Genomic DNA, 18677 nt, shown 5'->3' on the forward strand with positions numbered 1-18677 from the left:
TCTGAGGTAACCTTCTTCGCTGTGAAAGAGGAAATTCAAAGAATATCTTGAATACCCATTACGTGTATTAAAAATAGTGAATGCATTGTAAAGATTACCTACAACTGCTAATATTAAATAGATATACTTCAATAAATACATAGACTACAATTTGCTCTTAATCAGATGAGCTCTTCCACCATCTGGAAGTAGGGTCAGATGGTGTAGAATATGTGTGGGTAGAATTGAGGAACCACAAAATGGCTCCAAACAGTAGTCAGGAGCTGGGGTGCAAAATACACCAAGAGATAGAAAAGATTTGTAGAAAAGACAAAGTTACAGGGATCACGGGGGATTTCAATATGCAGGTGGGCTGGGAAGATCAGGAAGGAAACTGCAATGAATGGACACTCTTGAAATGTGGAGCTATTCAAGGAACAGCTACTGCCAGTCCTTGGTAAGTATAGTAAGTATATACCTAGCGGGCAGGGTGGTAATAGTCAAGAGAGGGAGCCATGGTTTACTAAAGAAGTTGAAGCTCTTGTCAAGAGGAAGAGGAAGGCTTATGTGAGGATGAGGCGTGAAGGCTCAGTTAGGGTGCTTGAGAGTTATGTTAGCCAGAAAAGATCGAAAGAGAGGGCTAAGAGTCAGGAGAGGACATGAGAAGTTGTTGGCGGATAGAATCAAGGAAAACCCTAAGGCCTTCTAACAGGTATATGAGGAATAAAAGAATGACTAGAGTAAGATTAGAGCCAATCAAAGATAATAGTAGAAAGTTGTGTGTGGAATCTGAGGACATAAGGGAAGTGCTTAATGAATACTTTTTGTCAGTATTCACACTGGAAAAGGGCAATGTTAGCGAGAATATGGAGATGCAGGCTACAAGATTAGATGGAATTGAGACTGACAAAGAGGAGGTTTTCGCAATTTTGGAAGATCTGAAAATTGAAAAAGACTCCAGGGCCAGATGGGATTTATCCTCTGATTCTCTGGGAAGCCAGGGAGGAGATTGCAAAACCTTTGGTTTCGATCTTTATGTCATCATTGTCAACAGGAGTAGTGCCAAAAGACTGCAGGATAGCAAATGTTGTTCCCTTGTTTAAGAAGGGAGTCTTGTCAACCCTGGTAACTATAGGCCAGTAAGCCTTACTTCAGTTGTGGCTATTGTGTTAGAAAAGGTTATGAGAAATAGGATTTATAATCATCTTGAAAGGAATAATTTGATTAGGGATAGTCAACACAGTTTTGTGAAGGGTGGGTCGTGCCTCACTAACCTTATTGAGTTCTTCGAGAAGGTGACAAAACAGGTGGATGAAGGTAAGGCGGTTGATGTGCTGTATATAGACTTCTGTAAGGCGTTTGACAAGGTTCCACACAGTAGACTATTGCAGAAAATAAGGAGTTTCAGGATTGAAGGTGATTTAGCAGTTTGGATCAGAAATTGGCTGAAAAAAGTCAGAGGATGGTGGTTGATGATAAATGTTCATCCTGGAAGTCAGTTACCAGTGGTGTGCCGCATGGATCGGTTTTGGGGCCACTGCTGTTTGTCATTTTTATAAATAATCTAGAAGTGGATGCAGAAGGATTGGTTAGTAAATTTGCAGAGTTGCAAGATACACCAACAGTTGGCAGAATTGTGGATAGTGTCGAGGGATGTTGTGGGTTACAGAGAGACATAGATAAGATGCAGAGCTGGGCTGAGAAGTGGCAAATGGAGTTTTATGCGGCAAAGTATGAGGTCATTCACTTCAGAAGAAGCAACAGGAATGCCAACTACTGGGCTAATGGTAAAATTCTTGGCAGTGTAGATGAACAGAGCGATCTCGGTGTCCAGGTAAATAAATCCCTGAAAGTTGCTACCCAGGTTAATAGGATTATTAAGAAGGCATATGGTGTGTTGGCGTTAGTAGGGGGATTGAGTTTCGGAGCCACGAGGTCATGCTTCAGCTGTACAAGACACTGGTAAGGCCTCACCTGGAGTACTGCGTGCAGTCCTAGTCACTGCATTACAGGAGGGGTGTGGAAGGTTTGGAAAGGGTTCAGAGGAGATTCACTAGGATGTTGCCTGCTATGGAAGGAAGGCTGAGGGAACTGAGGCTGTTTTTGTTGGAGAGCAAAAGGTTGAGAGGTGACTTAATCGAGACGTATAAGATAATCAGAGTGTTAGATAGGGTGGACAATGAGAGCCCTTTTCCCTGGATTGTGAAGGCTAACACAAGGAAGCATAGCTTTAAATTGAGAGGTGATAGATTTAGGACAGATATTCGGGGTAAGTTTCTTTACTCAGAGTAGTAGGGGCATTAAACGGCCTGCCTGTAACAGTAGCAGACTCGCCGACGTTAAGGGCATTTAAATGGGCATTGGATGTACATGTGGATAATGGAACGGTGGAATGGGCATCAAATTAATTTCACAGTTCGGCGCAACATCGAGGACCAAAGGGCCTGTACTGCGCTGTAAAGTTCTATGTTCTATGTTGGTAGTGGATTGCAAGGATAGGAATTTGTAGAATGCATACAAGATGGCATTTTGGAGCACCTTGTGGTGGAGCCCACTAGGGAACAGGCAATACTGGATTTAGTGTTCTGCAATGAGGCAGACTTGATAAGGGAGCGTAATATGATTGAATTTACTTATCGATTTGAGAAGGAGAAGATCAAATCAGAGGTAACGGTATTATAGCTGAACAAAGGCAGCAGAGGCTTGGGGGAGGAGCTGGGCAGAATTTACTGGGAAAGCAGCCTAGCAGGAAAGACAGTGGAACAGCAACGGCAAGAGTTTCTGGGAGTAATACAGGAGACACTGCAGAGATTCATCCAGAGGAAAAATACGCACGGTACAGGGAGGATAAGGTAACCATGGCTGAATAGGGAAGAGAGGGATAGTATAAAAGCAAAAGAGAAAGCATATAATTTGGTGAAAGGCAATGGGAAACCAGAGGATTTACAAGCTTGCAAAGATCAACAGGGGGCAACAAAAAAAATAAGGAGGGACAAGATTAAATATGAGAGTAAGCTAGCCAGTAATATAAAGGAAGATTGTAAGAGTTTATTTGGCATCTAAAGAGAAAAAGAGAGGCAAAAGTGGACATTGGACCAGTGAAAAATGACATTATAAACATAGCAGTGGAGAACAAGGAAATGGCTAAAAACTGAATAATCACTTTGCATCAGTTTTCACGGTGGAAGTAATATCCCAAAAAATCAAGAGAGTGAGGGGGCAGAGCCAAGTATGGGAGCCGTCACCAAGGAGCAGGTGCTATAAAAACTGAATGGCCTGATGGTGGATAAATCACCTGGACCAGATGGACTACACCCCAGAGTTCTAAGGGAGAAAGCTGAAGAGATAGTGAAGGTCTTAGTAGTGATCTTTCAGGACTCGCTAGAATCAGGAAGGATCCTAGAGGACTGGAAAATTACTAACATGACACACCTGTTTAAAAAGAGAGTAAGGCAAAAAAGGGAAAATTATAGACTGATTAGCCTAACCTCAGTCATGGGTGAGATCCTGGAATCCATTGTGAAGGATGAGATTCTGAATACTTGGAAGTGTATGGTAAAATAGAACAAAGTTAGCATGGTTTCAACAAGGGGAGGTCTAGAATTCTGCTAGGATCTGCTAGAATTCTTTGAGGAAGTAACAAACAGTTTAGACCCAGGAGAGCCAATGGACTTCAAGAAGGCCTTTGACAAGATGGCGTTCAGGAGACCACTGAGTAAAATAAGGGCCCATGGTGCTTGAGAGAAAGTGCTAGCATGGATAGAAGCATTGGCTGTCTGGCACAAAGCAGAGAGTGGGGATAAAAGGATCCTTCTCACGGTGGCAGCTGGTGACAAGTAGTGTTCCAAAAGGTTTAGTGTTGGGACCACAACTTTTCACTTTATACATGAACAATCTAGATGAAGGAACTGAGAGTATTCTGGCTAAGTTTGCAGATGATACAAAGACAGATAGCATTGAGGAGGCTGGGAGTTTGCAGAAGGATTTGGACAGGTTAGGAGAGTGGGCAAAGAAGTGGCAGATGGAGTACAATGTGGCAAAGTGTGAGGCCATGTACTTTAGTTTGAAGAATAGAAGAATGGTAAAAACAATGACTGCAGATGCTGGAAACCAGAGTTTAGATTAAGGTGGTGCTGGAAAAGCACAGCAGGTCAGGCAGCATCCGAGGAGCAGGAAAATCGACGTTTTGGGCAAAAGCCCTTCATCAGGAATGCAGGCAGAGAACCTGAAGGATGGAGAGATAAATGAGGAGGGTGGGGGTGGGGAGAAAGTAGCATAGAGTACAATAGGTGAGTGGGGGAGGGGATGAAGGTGATAGGTCAGGGGGATGCTGGAGTGGATAAGTGGAAAAGAAGATAGGCAGGTAGGACAAGTCATGGGGACAGTGCTGAGCTGGAAGTTTGGAACTGGGGTGAGGTGGGAGAAGGGGAAATGAGGAAACTATTGAAGTCCACATTGATGCCCTGGGGTTGAAGTGTTCCGAGGTGGAAGATGAGGCGTTCTTCCTCCAGGCGTCGGGTGGTGAGGGAGCAGCAGTGAAGGAGGCACAGGACTTCCATGTCCTCGGCAGAGTGGGAGGGGGAGTTGAAATGTTGGGCCACAGGGCGGTGTGGTTGATTGGTGAGGGTGTCCCAGAGATGTTCCCTAAAACACTCTGTTGGAGGCGTCCAGTCTCCCCAATGTAGAGGAGACCGCATCGGGAGCAACGGATACAATAAATGATATTGGTGGATGTGCAGGGAAAACTTTGATGGATGTAGACGGCTCCTTTCGGACCTTGGACGGAGGTGAGGGAGGAGGTGTGGGCACAGGTTTTGCAATTCCTGCGGTGGCAGGGGAAGGTGCCAGGATGGGAGGGTGGATTGTTGGGGGGCGTGGACCTGACCAGATAGTCACGGAGTGAACGGTCTTTGCGGAAGGCGGAAAGGGCTGGGGAGGGAAATATATCTCTGGTGGTGGGGTCTGTTTAGAGATGGCGGAAATGTCGGCGGATGATTTGGTTTATGCGAAGGTTGGTAGGGTGGAAGGTGAGCATCAGGGGCGTTCGGTCCTTGTTACGGTTGGAGAGGTGGGGTCTGAGGGCGGAGGTGCGGGATGTGAACGAGATGCGTTGGACGGCATCTTTAACCACGTGGGAAGGGAAATTGCGGTCTCTAAAGAAGGAGGCCATTTGGTGTGTTCTGTGGTGGAACTGGTCCTCCTGGGAGCAGAAACGGCGGAGGCGGAGGAATTGGGAATACGGGATGGCATTTTTTGCAGGAGGTAGGGTGGGAAGAGGTGTAATCCAGGTAGCTGTGGGAATCGGTGGGTTTGTGAAAAATGTCGGTGTCAAGTCAGTCGTCGTTAATGGAGATGGAGAGGTCCAGGCATAGACTATTTTCTAAATGGGGAGAAAATTCAGAAGTCTGACTTGGGAGTTCTAGTCCAGGATTGTCTCAAGATAAACTTGCAGGTTGAGTCAGTAGTTAGGAAGGCAAAGGTAATGATGGCATTTATTTTGAGAGGACTTGAATATAAAAACAGGGATGTGCTTCTGAAGCTCTATAAGGCTTTGATCAGACCACATTTGGAGTATTGTGTGCAGTTTTGGGTGCCATATCTCAGAGAGGATGTACTGGCTTTGGAGCGTTTTCAGAGGAGGTTTATGAGAATAGTCCTAGGAATGAAAAGCTTATCATATGAGGAACATTTGAGAACTCTAGGCCTATACTCCATGGAGTTGAGAAAGGTGAGGTTGGCTCCACTTGAAACATTCAGAATACCGAATTGTCTGGACAGAGTGGATGTTGGGAAGATGTTTCATTGGTATGAGAGACTAGGACCCAAGGGCACAGCCTTAGAGTAGAGTAAAGGGAAGACCTTTTAGAGCTGAGATAGGGAGAAACTTCTTCAGCCAGACTGGTGAATCTATGGAATTCATTGCCACAGAAGGCTGTGGAGGCCAGGTCATTGAGTATATTTAAGACTGGGATAGATAGGTTCTTCAGTATCAAGGGAATCAAGGATTACAGGGAGAAAGCGAGAGAATGGGGTTGAGAAACACCAGTCATGACTGAATAGCAGAGCAGACTCAATGGGCTGAATGGTCCAACTTCTGCTCCGATGTCTTATCTCCATACATTTTCACTGCAGAAACAAAGTTTAAGAAACATTTTAAGTCTGCAAGTTTGTCCTCACACAGGTCTATGTTTATCTTAGGAGTCAAAATTTGAGCACCTAACCTATTTTCCAGAGTCTGCTTCCATCAGCTAACTTTACTGTGATACAAACGTATCAAATAGGAGCAGCTGTAGACCATTCGGCCCCTTGAGCCTGCTCCACCTTTCGATATAATCATGGCTGATTTGTGATTCAAATTCCACAATCCCATCTATCCAAATATCCTGCCTAAAAAGAATCTATCTAGATCTATCTTGTAAATATTCAATGTTCTTGACCTTCTGAAGTAGAAAGTTTTAAAGTTAGATAGCCCTCTGATAGAGAGGTAGAAAAATAATTTCTATCTTAAGAGTTACCCATAATTTTAAAACAGTGCTAGACTCATCCATAAAAGGAAACATAATTTTCACATCCACCTCCTCAAGAGCATGAGGATCTTATACACTTCTGAAGTAATCCCTCACTCTTCTAAACATCAGTGGAATCAAGCCTAGTCTATCTAACCTACTTCATAAGGCAAGCGACTTATTCCAAGTATCAATCTAGCAAACCTTCTCTGAACCTCATCAGATGCACTGACATCCTTCTTTAAGTAAAGGTCAAAACTGAACTGAATATTCACAAACAGGTCTTTGGAATATTACTACCAGTCATTAGTAACCTTTACAGGATCATCACTGGACACCAAGATGATCCCAGTCTTCTTGGTCTGCTCTTTCTCTGGGAGTAAAAAATTGCAGCAGTGAATGTCCTGCTAAAAGGTAGCTGTATTCTGGTTTTATTCTGCAAAATTAAATACTTTGAATACACAAGTACTTGAATACTCTTGTGAAGAAAATGTTTGAGAGTTAGAAGGAGTAGCCTTTTTGTCTGTTGTCCATATTTAATTACGTACAGTTTCTCAAACTACATTAGTTACAGATTTACCGTGACCCATGGGTTGTCAAGAAGCTCATTGGCTGTGATTCTATGGGCAGGATCCACTTTTAAAAGACGAGACAGCACATCTTTTGCTGCAAAGAGCAGAGAGAAGAAAAACTCAATAAATAATGTTTTTATTAACTCTGGAGCATAGCAGTGCTATTTAAAAAACATACACAAAAGCGGAGTGTAGGGGAGCAAAAGTCTTAAGAATAGTAACAAGATTACACGTCACATTTTTTTTTTAACCTGAACAAAACTGTTGGTTTTCAAATTGGGTTTTAATCAGAATACTTTTCTTTAAAAAAAGAACGCTTGCACACCTTTGATCTTTACTACTATTGTTGTTACAAATTTGTAATGTCACCAAAGTTACTTGCTTTTGAGGGAGTCATAATCACATAATTCTAAACAAATTGCGAGTCTAGTTCAGTCATAGGCATAACCACCTCTGCTTTTTGAATTCTAATTAGTTTATGAAACCAAACATGCATAATAAAACAACAATTGAACTGATTCTAAAAGACAAGACAAAACCTTAAAATACTACAGTTTCTATTATAAATTTCAAAATATATAGTACTGCAAATTTCCTTGATTTGGTTAAGTGGTGGCAAACTGAAAATTTCATCCCTTAACTTTTTCTTTCCAAATAATAGCATCCAGTGTCCATGATCCTTTTTTTTATTCATTCATAGGATGTGGGCATCCCTGACCAGGCCAGTATTTATTGCCCATCCCTAATTGTCCAGAGTCAGCCACATTGCTGTAAGATTGAAAGTCAAATTTCGTTTCCTTAAAAAGGACATTATTGAACCAGGTCGGCTTTTCAAACAACCAGCAATGGTCTCACAGTAGACTCTTCATTCTACATTTTTAAAACTGATTTCAAATGCCACCATCATCTACCATGATGGGATTTGAACCTGGGTCACCAGAACATGACCTCAGTCTCTGGCTTAATAGTCTAGTGATAATAACACTAGGCCATCACCTCCCCTGCAGCGGCATATTTATACTTAACAGCAAACTTTGATCCAAATCTAAATCAGGATGATTAAAAATTGTAATTTTCCACTTACCACCATCACTGATTTGCTGTAAAATTGAATCATCAAAGTGTAGTTCTCCTTTGTTTACCAACTCAGTAAGCTTCTCTTCTGAGTTGGCCACAAATGGTGGATCTCCTGAAAGCCTGTATGAAAACAGGTGGGTGATATTTTAACTTTATTTGTAATTAACAGTACTTCTAAACCCCCTCAATAGTATGCCATTCAGAATTATAGCATAAGAAATTTAGCTCTTGGGCCTAACAGTTACACTTAATCATAGGCAACAAAGCTGCTGATTGCAACAGATTACAAATGAAGAATCTTTGTCTGAAATGTCACAACCTTTTCAATTGCTTTGTCCTCAGTTTGCCATCTAACCTTTTTTAAATGAAGTCGAACAGTTATCGTACAAACAGTTTAATGCACTCCCTCAGCTCAAGTGAATAATGATGTTACACATGGAATTACCTAGAATTACAATATCTATTTCGCCTTTCAAAAATATTAATTTCTACTACTAGCCAACCATAAAGCTAACAAATATAATGTAATAGCATTAACTAGGCTAGCAATAAATTTGGATGGAATAAAATATTAAGGCCTATTCTGAGTATTTTCTGATCAAATGACTTCTTACAACCGATTTAGAGGGTCCGATGTTGGACTGAGGTGGACAAAGTTAAAAATCACAACATCAAGTTATAGTCCATGTGGGATATAGGTAAAGTAGTGTTACTTCTGCAATCATAATTACTTATGCAGGGTAAATGAACTCACACCAGTATATAATTGTTTCAGCCAAGAGCTGAGTCAACAAGAATGAAAACTATGTGAAGGAAATACACAATTGTTTTTGTATTAGCTAAAATGTGCATGCAAGAATGAAATGTGCCTGCAAACAATGGTAGATGTTACAGACAAATAGATAAGGCGCTGTGAGGGGAGGGGGGTTAAGCTAGATATGCCTGTACAAACAGTAGTTATAAGCATCTATTTCCCGCTTCTGCAAAAACAGGAACAAACCACAATCAAGAAGTCATGAGGTCATAAGTAAGGGAAATGGATGGTAGTGAAGGAGGATATACCTAACAATGGACCACAGAGGGAGGTGGTCAAACGGCCTTGTGAGGCCAGAAATAAGCATTTTGTCACAGACAGGGCCGGATAAGGCAAGAGATAAACAAGAGTAATGGGCACCGGTCTTAGAGAAGTGGGAGATGTAAACAGGTGAGGAGCAATGGGAGGAGAGAAGGGAAACAAATTACATAAATTGTGTACTAGTTGAATTCAGTGTGTGTGTGTGACTGCCTTTGTATATAGTAGACACCAAACCCTTCTTGCAAGAGCGAAATAAATGACACTATTGATTCAGATCTTGTCTCAGACCGAAATTATTGAAGTGAGTGAGCTTAGTTTCTCACAGTCCATCACTTTTATTTGGAAGCACTAGCTTTTGGAGCGCTGCTTCTTCATCAGGTGGTTGTGAAGCAGGACCATAAAACACAGAATTTATTGCAAAAGATTAGTGATACATTGATACATTGAACAAACCAAGGCGAGAAGTGGAGGTGTAAGGAAGGTCAAGATCTTCTCGCTTTTAAACAACCACCAAACCTTAAACAGGTCATTGCTCACAGCAAACTACGCAGCCTTTAGGACAACATCGACCACAACACCGTACGACCCTATCATGCAACCACTGTAAGACGTGTCAGAGTATCGACACGGATACCACCATTACACCTAGGAACACCACCTAGCGTGTACACAACAGGTCTCATGTGACTCGGCCAACGTTGTCTATCTAACACACTGCAGGCAAGGATGCCCTGAGGCATGGTACATTGATGAGATGTAGCAGACGCTATGAATGGGCACTGCCCAACAATCACCAGGCGGGGGTGCTCCCTCCCAGTCGGGAACACTTCACCGGTCTGGGACATTTGGCCTTGGATTTTTGGGTGACCATCCTCCAAGGCAGACTTCGGGCCAGGCAACAATACAAAGTGGCCTAGCAGAGGCTGATAACCAAGTTTGATACCCGTGAGGATGGCCTCAACTGGGATCTTGGGTTCATGTCACACTGCAGGTGACCCCACTGCACTATAGTCTCGCAAGCGAGCGAACACACATACTCTTACATACTCACACACTCACGCAGACCTTCTCTCATATGCACACACATTCCCCTCCCACACTCAAACCCACGCACGCACCCTCTCACAGACTTATGCCCCATCACACTCACACTTTACTAAGCTTGCACAGATGCAAACACACACTCTCTCACGTGCACTCACACACTCACATGCACACACTCACTCTGTCTCTCTGTGTTGTACGTGCACACACAAGATTATGGGGTGAATTTGTACTTGCAGAATTATATTTGCAGATACCTTCTATTTTGCTCAAAAAATGCAGAACCTGCAAACAGGCAGACAATCCATATAATATTTATAAATTCCACTTTGGAAATAGAACCAGTTTGACTCAAGATTGGGACACAGACAGATTCTCACTTCACACCTTTAAGGCACTGTCTGAGCTGAGATGTCACCTTTTGTTGTAAACTTATCATGAGAATGTGACTTAAAAGAAGTTCTGTGATTTACATATTAAAGAACTGAAACCAGCAAACCCATTCTAAAAGATGAAAGACTTAACAATCTAGGCTTGTTCAATGTATCATTGTATCACTGTCATCTTTTGCTATAAATTCTGTGTCTTGCTTCACAACCACCTGATGAAGAAGCAGTGTTTCGAAAGCTAGTGCTTCCAAATAAACCTGTTGGACTATAACCTGGTGCTGTGATTTTTAACTTCTTACAACCACAGCAACTAGGTTTAAGTACCAAAGTGTTGAATATGAGAAAAAAAGTCAAGGTTTTCTCATCCACCCCGATTGTTATATGACAGTTAATATTAGAAATATGTCAGTGAACATCCAAAACAAACTGAATTTGATAAAATTGTGCTCACCAGTTCCCTAACCTGTCTCTCAGCACTACTGCCTCGGAGAAAGGTGTGAATATGGCAATAATCATCAGGGTTTCTGTCACCAGGGTATGAGTAGCACCACCTTCTCTCAATGGTCATAGAATGCTCACAAACGAGCACACAGTGAATGGCACAAAATTCCAGTACTTGAGATCCAATTATCCTGGAAGGATGGCCCGAGTTTCTGTGGCCAGTGGTATAAACAGCCAGGATCCATTCTGGGTGTTGTAATCCACCCTTAGTCATGTTTCTTCCCATGAAGACTGGATCCATTAAACAGCAACAGGAGTCACCAATGTTCAAGAATATCCACAAGATCCCCAAGTCAGGGCACAGGAAAATTTAAGTATGGGGTGGCCAGAGAAAAGTTACTCCTAGAAGTACAATTCGAGAGAAACTGCTCCGCCAGTTGCAGTCTGTGTATCTCCTCTGCTGGAGGGGTGTTTCTGCTAAACCGTGGTGTTACAATGAAGAGAAACAGAGAGGATACTGGGGTTTCTGAAGTTGCAAGAAGGACTAGGGAAATTGCAAGGGGGCTGTAGGTGCTGACTGCAAAAGAGTAAAGGAGGAAAGGAAGGGCTACTGCAAGGTTAGAGGGTTGAGTGGGAGACTAAGAGAATTGGAGAGAGAGCAAGGCTGTAAGGGAGTGGGAGAAAGGAAAGGAGACTCTCAGCTGGTTGGCAAAGGGAAGAGGAGAATACCAGGAGGGATAAGCAACAAGGAGGATTCAAAGAAGAGGAAAGAAATGAGAACGAGGATGCAAAGGAGCAGGTAGAGATGGAGAAGATTCAAAAATGGGGAAAGGGAGGGAGGATGCAAAAGGGGTGCAGGAAGAGAGAGGGAAGATGTACATGAGAGGGAGAGGAGGCTGCAAGAGGAATGGGCTAAGCTAAAAAAAGGACGGAGAGTGGGGAGACAGAATCTGCAAAGAGTAGGAGGGAGAGGCCAACTGCAATGGGAAGAAAGAAAGAAGAGTTTTAAACTTGTCAACAAAAGGTACATTCAGCTAACGGGCAAAAAAAAATCAAAAGTCATTAAGATAATTAATTACTTGCAGATGAAAATGGTATCTCTAATTTAGGGTTGTGAGCTCCTATCTGCAGAAAATGCAGTGGCTATTATTGTAGTGAATACTGACTATTATTAGATTTAAATCTAAGATTGCAGTCTGAGATACAGTAAGAAGAGTAGGAACTGCCTGGTTAAAATTTTACAATTTTGTACTCGTGCAAGATAAGGAAGTACTCAAAGGGGCACAGCTGGTTGCATAATATGAATAACCAAGTTGTGCACAATTGTCTGACAAAGTCAAGGTTGTAACATGTATCATGCTCAAACCGAGCTTTCAATGAGTTTTATAAACAGGGGCACAAAATACAAAAGCCAAAAATAAACCTATATAAAACAGTTCAACCACAATCCAACCCATGTTTCCCTTAAGATGCTGGGAAATCCCATGAATACATGATCATCCTTGACTTCCCCTTCCATTTAACATTCCACGCACAGAACTAGAAAGAAAGAAAAGGTGTGTAGAGAAAGAAACAGTTGGGGGAGCATTGAATGTGGCAAGGGTTCCCAATTCTGGGTACCAGAATAATCTGAAAGGGAGGGTTAATCGTGGGTAGGAGAAGCATTGAGGGAAACTGTGGTATGGCTGATAAGTTTGAAGAAGCACCAGACCCTATGGTTTCTCTACCTAGCCCTGAGATGTTCAAACTGAATAAAAGCAGTCCGCTAAGAAAACAGAAGGCTAACATCTCCTCAACAGCCACAGGTCAAGAAACAAATAATCTGCATATTATGATGATGCAAGCAGACTGGTAAAAGCAAGTTATCTAATTATAAAATCAAATTATGAAGTGAGAACAAAATCTAAATTTTAAAAAGCACAGATGACAGTGTCACCGGACTCGAAATGTTAGCTCTGCTTTCTTCCCACAGATGCTGCCAGGTCTGCTGAGTTTCTCCAGCAATTTGATTTTGTTTACACATAGATGGTAGATTGGTAAATCTTATGTGAAATGCACTCCTTTAGAACACAAAAGGTCACAATTCAACCTATAAAGTCTATGCTGGCTCTCTGTATAGCAATTCCCAATGTGATCCCCACAGCCCTGTATGTTTACTTTCCAATATTTTAGTTGTGGCCTAAGCACAGCTTATGAGATTCAGGATAACTTTGCTCCTTTTATATTTATCACCTGTTTATGAAGCTATTTCCTTCCCTATTTGCTTTGCTAAATGCTCTTTAAATATGTCCTGCCGTCTTCAAGATAAATACATGTATTTTCTCTGGTTCCACTGACCCAGCACACTGTTTAGAACTATGCCAGCAAATCAATATAAGGTGATGCTATTTAGAAGTAACAAGACAAGGAAATACGCAATGAACAGTAGGACAATAGGAACAAAGAGATTTTGCGTGCTTGTCCACAAATCCCTTTATCGGTTGAAGCATACATTATAAGAATAGAAAGGTTATGTTGAGCTGTATAGGTTTTCAGTAGACCACAGCTGGATACTGTGTACACCTCTGGTAAGTGCACTATATGAAGAATGTAGTTGGAGGGAGCAGAGGGGAGATTCAGCAGGATATTACTTGGGATGGAGCATTTAGCAACAAAGAGAGCTGCAGTTCAGGCTGTTTTCTTTGGAGCAGGGAATGTTTGGGAGTAGGGGAGGTCAGGAGAACATCTGAAAGAGGTATACAGATTATGAGGGGCATGACAGTATAATTAGAAATCAGCTGCTCCCCTTACCTGAAGGATCAATAACAATGCAGCACAATTTTAAGGTGAAAGACCAGAGGTTTAGAAGAGAGTTGAGGAAAGTTTCTTTCACCTATAATGTGGTGGGGGTCTGGAATGCACACAAACTGGCGGAACACCACCTCATCTTCCACCTTGGGAGCTTACAACCATACAGCTTTAACACAGAATTCACCAGCTTTCAAATCTCCCCACCCACCCACCTCATCCCAGGTCCAGCACTCCCTCGCCACCCCGCCCTTAACCCAACTCTACTGGTCCATCTTCCTTCCCATCTATCCACTCTACCCTTCCCACAGACCAATCACTATCACCTTCTACCTTCATCTAGCTATCGCCATCCCACCTACCTTTCCTGCAGATCCACCCCTCCCTATTTATTTCTCAGCCCCTTCCCTGATGAAAAGTTTCACCTGAAACTGACTCCAGTGTTCCTCAGATGCTGCTTGAACTGCTGTTTTTTCTAGTTGACTTTCCAGCATCTGCAGACCTCACTATTGCCAAGTTGAGGCCAGTAACCTCACAACCTTTAAAACAATACTTGAATGAGACCTAGCCATGGTTAAAATGGCTCAAAGAACTGGCTCAAAGGTAAAAGAGAGAGGGTGGTGGTGGAGAGTTGTTTTTCAGACTGGAGGCCTGTGATTAGTGGAGTGCCACAAGGATCAGTGCTGGGCCCTCTACTTTTTGTCATTTACATAAATGATTTGGATGCAAGCATAAGAGGTACAGTTAGTAAGTTTGCAGATGACACCAAAATTGGAGGTGTAGTGGACAGCGAAGAGGGTTACCTCAGATTACAACAGGATCTGGACCAGATGGGCAACGTTTTCACACAGATGGTGGTACGTGTATGGAATGAGCTGCCAGAGGATGGGTGGAGGCTGGTACAATTGTAACATTTAAGAGGCATTTGGATGGGTATATGAATAGGAAGGGTTTGGAGGGATATGGGCCGGGTGTGACTAGATTGGGTTGGGATATCTGGTCGCATGGACGGGTTGGACCGGACGGTCAGTTTCCATGCTGTACATCTCTATGACTCTATGACTCTAAATTGAAATGTCATGATATTCGAGGCAATGGATCAAGTGCTGGGAAGGGGGATTATTATACATTTAATGAATCTGTACTACCAAAACAGCAATGAGCCAAAGGGATCATCTGTACTGTATATTCTATGTATCACAACACAGCTGACTGCATTAAATTCCATCCACCATTTATTCACCCATACTACTGGTCTGTGACCTGTCACAGATCATCCTCACTGTTTGGCATTCAGGTCTCATCCTCATTGTTTGGCATTCAGTTTGATATACTGGCAAATTTAGAAATTTAATTTTGTAATCCAATATCAAAGTTACTTATGTATTTAAAAACAAAAAGATCTTAGAACTAACTGTTGGGAGAATAACCTATTCTACCATCTCCAGCCATTTATCAACTTGATTATTTGATCCTTAAGTCAATTATGTTTTTTAATCCAACCCAGTGTTGATCCTTTCATTCATGATTCCCAAATTTGTTAACTACCTTTTACATGGTAGGTTGTTCAACACTTTCTTAAACTTCATATGAACATCCACCACATTCCCTTCATCAACTTTCACTATAATTTCATTAACAATTTCAATTATTTGTCCTTTCACTTCTTGACATCACTTCCTCTGACAGCTAGACCTTAGCCATTACACTTCTGGTGCTGTATATAATTGACTGGCTCAAAATGGAATAGGTGCATGTTAGGATTGAAGAGGTAGTAAGTAAAGAAACAGAAGTGAGGAAAACAGCTTGGAAAATGACATTGAGAAGTACAAAAAAATTATGAAAATAACTAAGCCTGAATGACCAGTCAGGCGAATGTACTAATTTGCGAAGAAAACAAGCAAACCAATGGATTCAAACAAAATTTTTTTCTTTCAGACAATTTCATATCACTTTACCCCCTCAGTATTCAAAAAAACTGATATTTAAAATAATATGTTTGATCAAAAAAAGGGCAATGGAAATGAATATATGGCTTTTAACACAAATCACTAGCCTTTGTCAAAAGCCAGGGCTTGTAAATATTTTTTTTTGCTCAGAGCTACAAGATCCTATATTTTGATCATATCCATAAGAAGCATTCAGAGATCATGGATGCTTGACTGTGCTTCAAAAAGTATTGGAACAGAAAAAGAAACTCTAGAAATTACATGATTTGGAGATTCCAGTGTTGGACTGGGATGTAGAAAATTAAAAATCACACAATGACCAGCAAAATCACCAGCTTATAGTCCAACAGGTTTATTTGGAAGCACTAGCTTTTGGAGTGCTGTTCCTTCATCAGGTGGTTGTGGAGCTTATACTGTTGGACTATAACCTGGTGTTGTGTGATTTTTAACTAGAAATGACAGTTTGTGTTAATTATACACATACTGCAGCTTTTATGTTTGAACTATAAAAGATTTTTCTCAATTGAAATTAATCTATCATAATTTTAATTGTGGTTTTGAAAAGAATTAGTTATATTTTGGTAGGATTAAAAAATATTTTTAATTAAAAAGTCATTTTTATTAATACCAAAGTATGTCAAACCAAAGGAGACTGGCAAAACCTACATACATATTCTGGAACTAATCACAATAAAAATAATTCAACTTTAGCAAAAATCTCTCTGAAAATTACAAATCAATCCTTCCAAATGGTGGGACCACCTCACAACCACAGTTTTGTCACAACTATGTTGCTCCTCCGAGGGATCGCAGTGAGCAATGGGCAAAAGACTGAATGTTAGAGGGATGAGCACTAAATGAGTTAGGGGATGCAGGAGGTTGAAAGAATAACGGATTGGAGCAGGAAAAAAATTGGAATGCTTTTGGTCTGGTGAGAGTCTGAAGGTTAAAAAGGACACAGTTGGAAAATTGAGCAACACAGTGGGGAATGAGAGTTCAGAAAAAGGGAAGAAGAGAAATTCTGTAAATACAGAGTAGGAATTCATATGGGACAATGTGGCTTAAAAAAATCAAATGATAATCAAAAATAATCATTGTAAAACAAGGTGCACTGGCAGCTGTATAATCAAATAGCAGTTCAAAGAAAAGAAAGGAACAAGGCAATCAATCTGCAAGAAAATAAGGCAACAGATCTGGACTGTTAAAGAAGACTAGAGACAAAAAAACTGCAGATGCTGGAATCCAAAGTAGACAGGCAGGAAGCTGGAAGAACACAGCAAGCCAGGCAGCATCGGGAGGTGCAGAAGTCAATATTACACCTGAAACATTGACTTCTGCACCTCTGATGCTGCCTGGCCTGCTGTGTTCTTCCAGCCTCCTGCCTGTCTACTATTAAAAAAAGCAGAGCCATGCCTATTAAAACAACATAGCAGACTCAGGCTAGTCAAAACTGGCAAAACTGGGCACTGTAAAAGAAATGGAAGTCAGGGAATAGAAGGGAAAAACAAACAAGTGGAATTTGACTGTGACAAAAGATAGAATAGAAATACAAGAAATATTAATTTATCTTCTAGCCATCTCTCTAAATCATGATAGTTCTAAAATAAACTTTTTTTATATCTTTAAGCGATGCTATTACCAATTGTGGTGTTTTAGGTCATGTCAGTAACTTGCTCAAAAGTTTCAAATACACTGAATAGACACAGATTTTGAAATGATTTAGAATTTTTCTGAAACATCTTTCAGTTAGCCTATTAATTACTGATGAGTCTGTGCAACTCAGGAAATATAAAAATGCATATCTACGCACACTATGGGATGCATTTACACTTAATTCCCTTCAAAATGTTGCTTACAATGTATACATAATGACTCCAATGCTCCACGTGTCACACTGTTGGGTATACTGATGGGCACTGAGAACTTCTGGAGCTGAAAAAAGGCAAAGTACAATGATTAGTTATGCTGATAATCCAGAATTTACATTGGAAAGTAATATACAGGAAGTATGTTCAGTAATTGGGTGGCATTCATAACAGAGGGACTGAAATGAGTAGTTTGACGAAGTGAAAATTGTCCAAGAGAGAATAAGACAGAATGATATGCTATGACCAGGAGAGGAGTGAATAGGTTCCCCCCCCCCCACCCCCCCGTCATTTTAATCCTGTCAGTTAGCCACAGCAAAACTTGAATTATTTTGAACATGCAGCTATAACTTGTTGAAATAAAAATGCAGTTCATCAGAATCAAATTACAAAGTTTCTTGAGTAGTAAACAAAAGGAGCAATTTTATTAGTTGCTAACACCAAGTAAAATAAAGAGGCTGCATCAAACACACAATTACAGTTATCAAGATTAAAAAGTAGAGCATGTCCAGTTAAAAAAATGATAAAAGAATATGAAATTTTAAAGCTTTGGGGTATCTTTGAGGTACTAGATTAAACCTGACACCATAATTGTATCCTCAACAGCAGTGAAAACTGTAGATATATTTGAGTTCTTAGTGCATGGATATTTCTCCAATTTGCTTTACCTCTGGGTAATGGCCTTTGAGGGAGAATGAGAGAAAACACAGAAAGCGTAAGCCTTCTCCAGACCTGGTTCATCTTTCTCTCTGATCTACCATAGCTTGAAATATAGGTACCTCATTGTGTTCTGAGCTGCATAATTTACAACTAAGTTTTTCATCTCCTACATGTGAAGCTTATCCAAAATGTGTAATTCAAACTGAATATCCAGATCTAACTTCCAATAATTTTTGAACTTTGGTCAGTTTATTACTATAGCCATTTTAAGACCTTATTTTATCTTTTTTAAAAGGATTTTAGTGCACAAAGGTCTTAAATATTAAAATCAGA

General features: G+C 41.0%; 1 protein-coding gene across 13 annotated transcripts in view; it reads right to left on the bottom strand.

Annotated features, from left to right (window-relative positions):
• The window catches only part of stk33 (serine/threonine kinase 33), a 168508-nt gene that overhangs the window by 31225 nt on the left and 118606 nt on the right, over nt 1–18677 (bottom strand). For all 13 annotated transcript variants that reach the window (XM_087996544.1, XM_087996538.1, XM_043705842.2 and 10 more), the window contains 3 exons: nt 17676–17751; nt 8142–8254; nt 7066–7151 (listed from right to left, as the gene is read on the bottom strand). In XM_087996544.1, coding sequence (XP_087852670.1) covers nt 7066–7151; nt 8142–8254; nt 17676–17751 — 275 coding nt within the window. The remainder of the gene's footprint in view (nt 1–7065; nt 7152–8141; nt 8255–17675; nt 17752–18677) is intronic.

Source organism: Chiloscyllium plagiosum, unplaced genomic scaffold, assembly GCF_037043375.1.
Source record: "Chiloscyllium plagiosum isolate Xiang-an unplaced genomic scaffold, Cpla_swu_hap1 HiC_scaffold_18, whole genome shotgun sequence".
NCBI lineage: Eukaryota > Metazoa > Chordata > Chondrichthyes > Orectolobiformes > Hemiscylliidae > Chiloscyllium > Chiloscyllium plagiosum.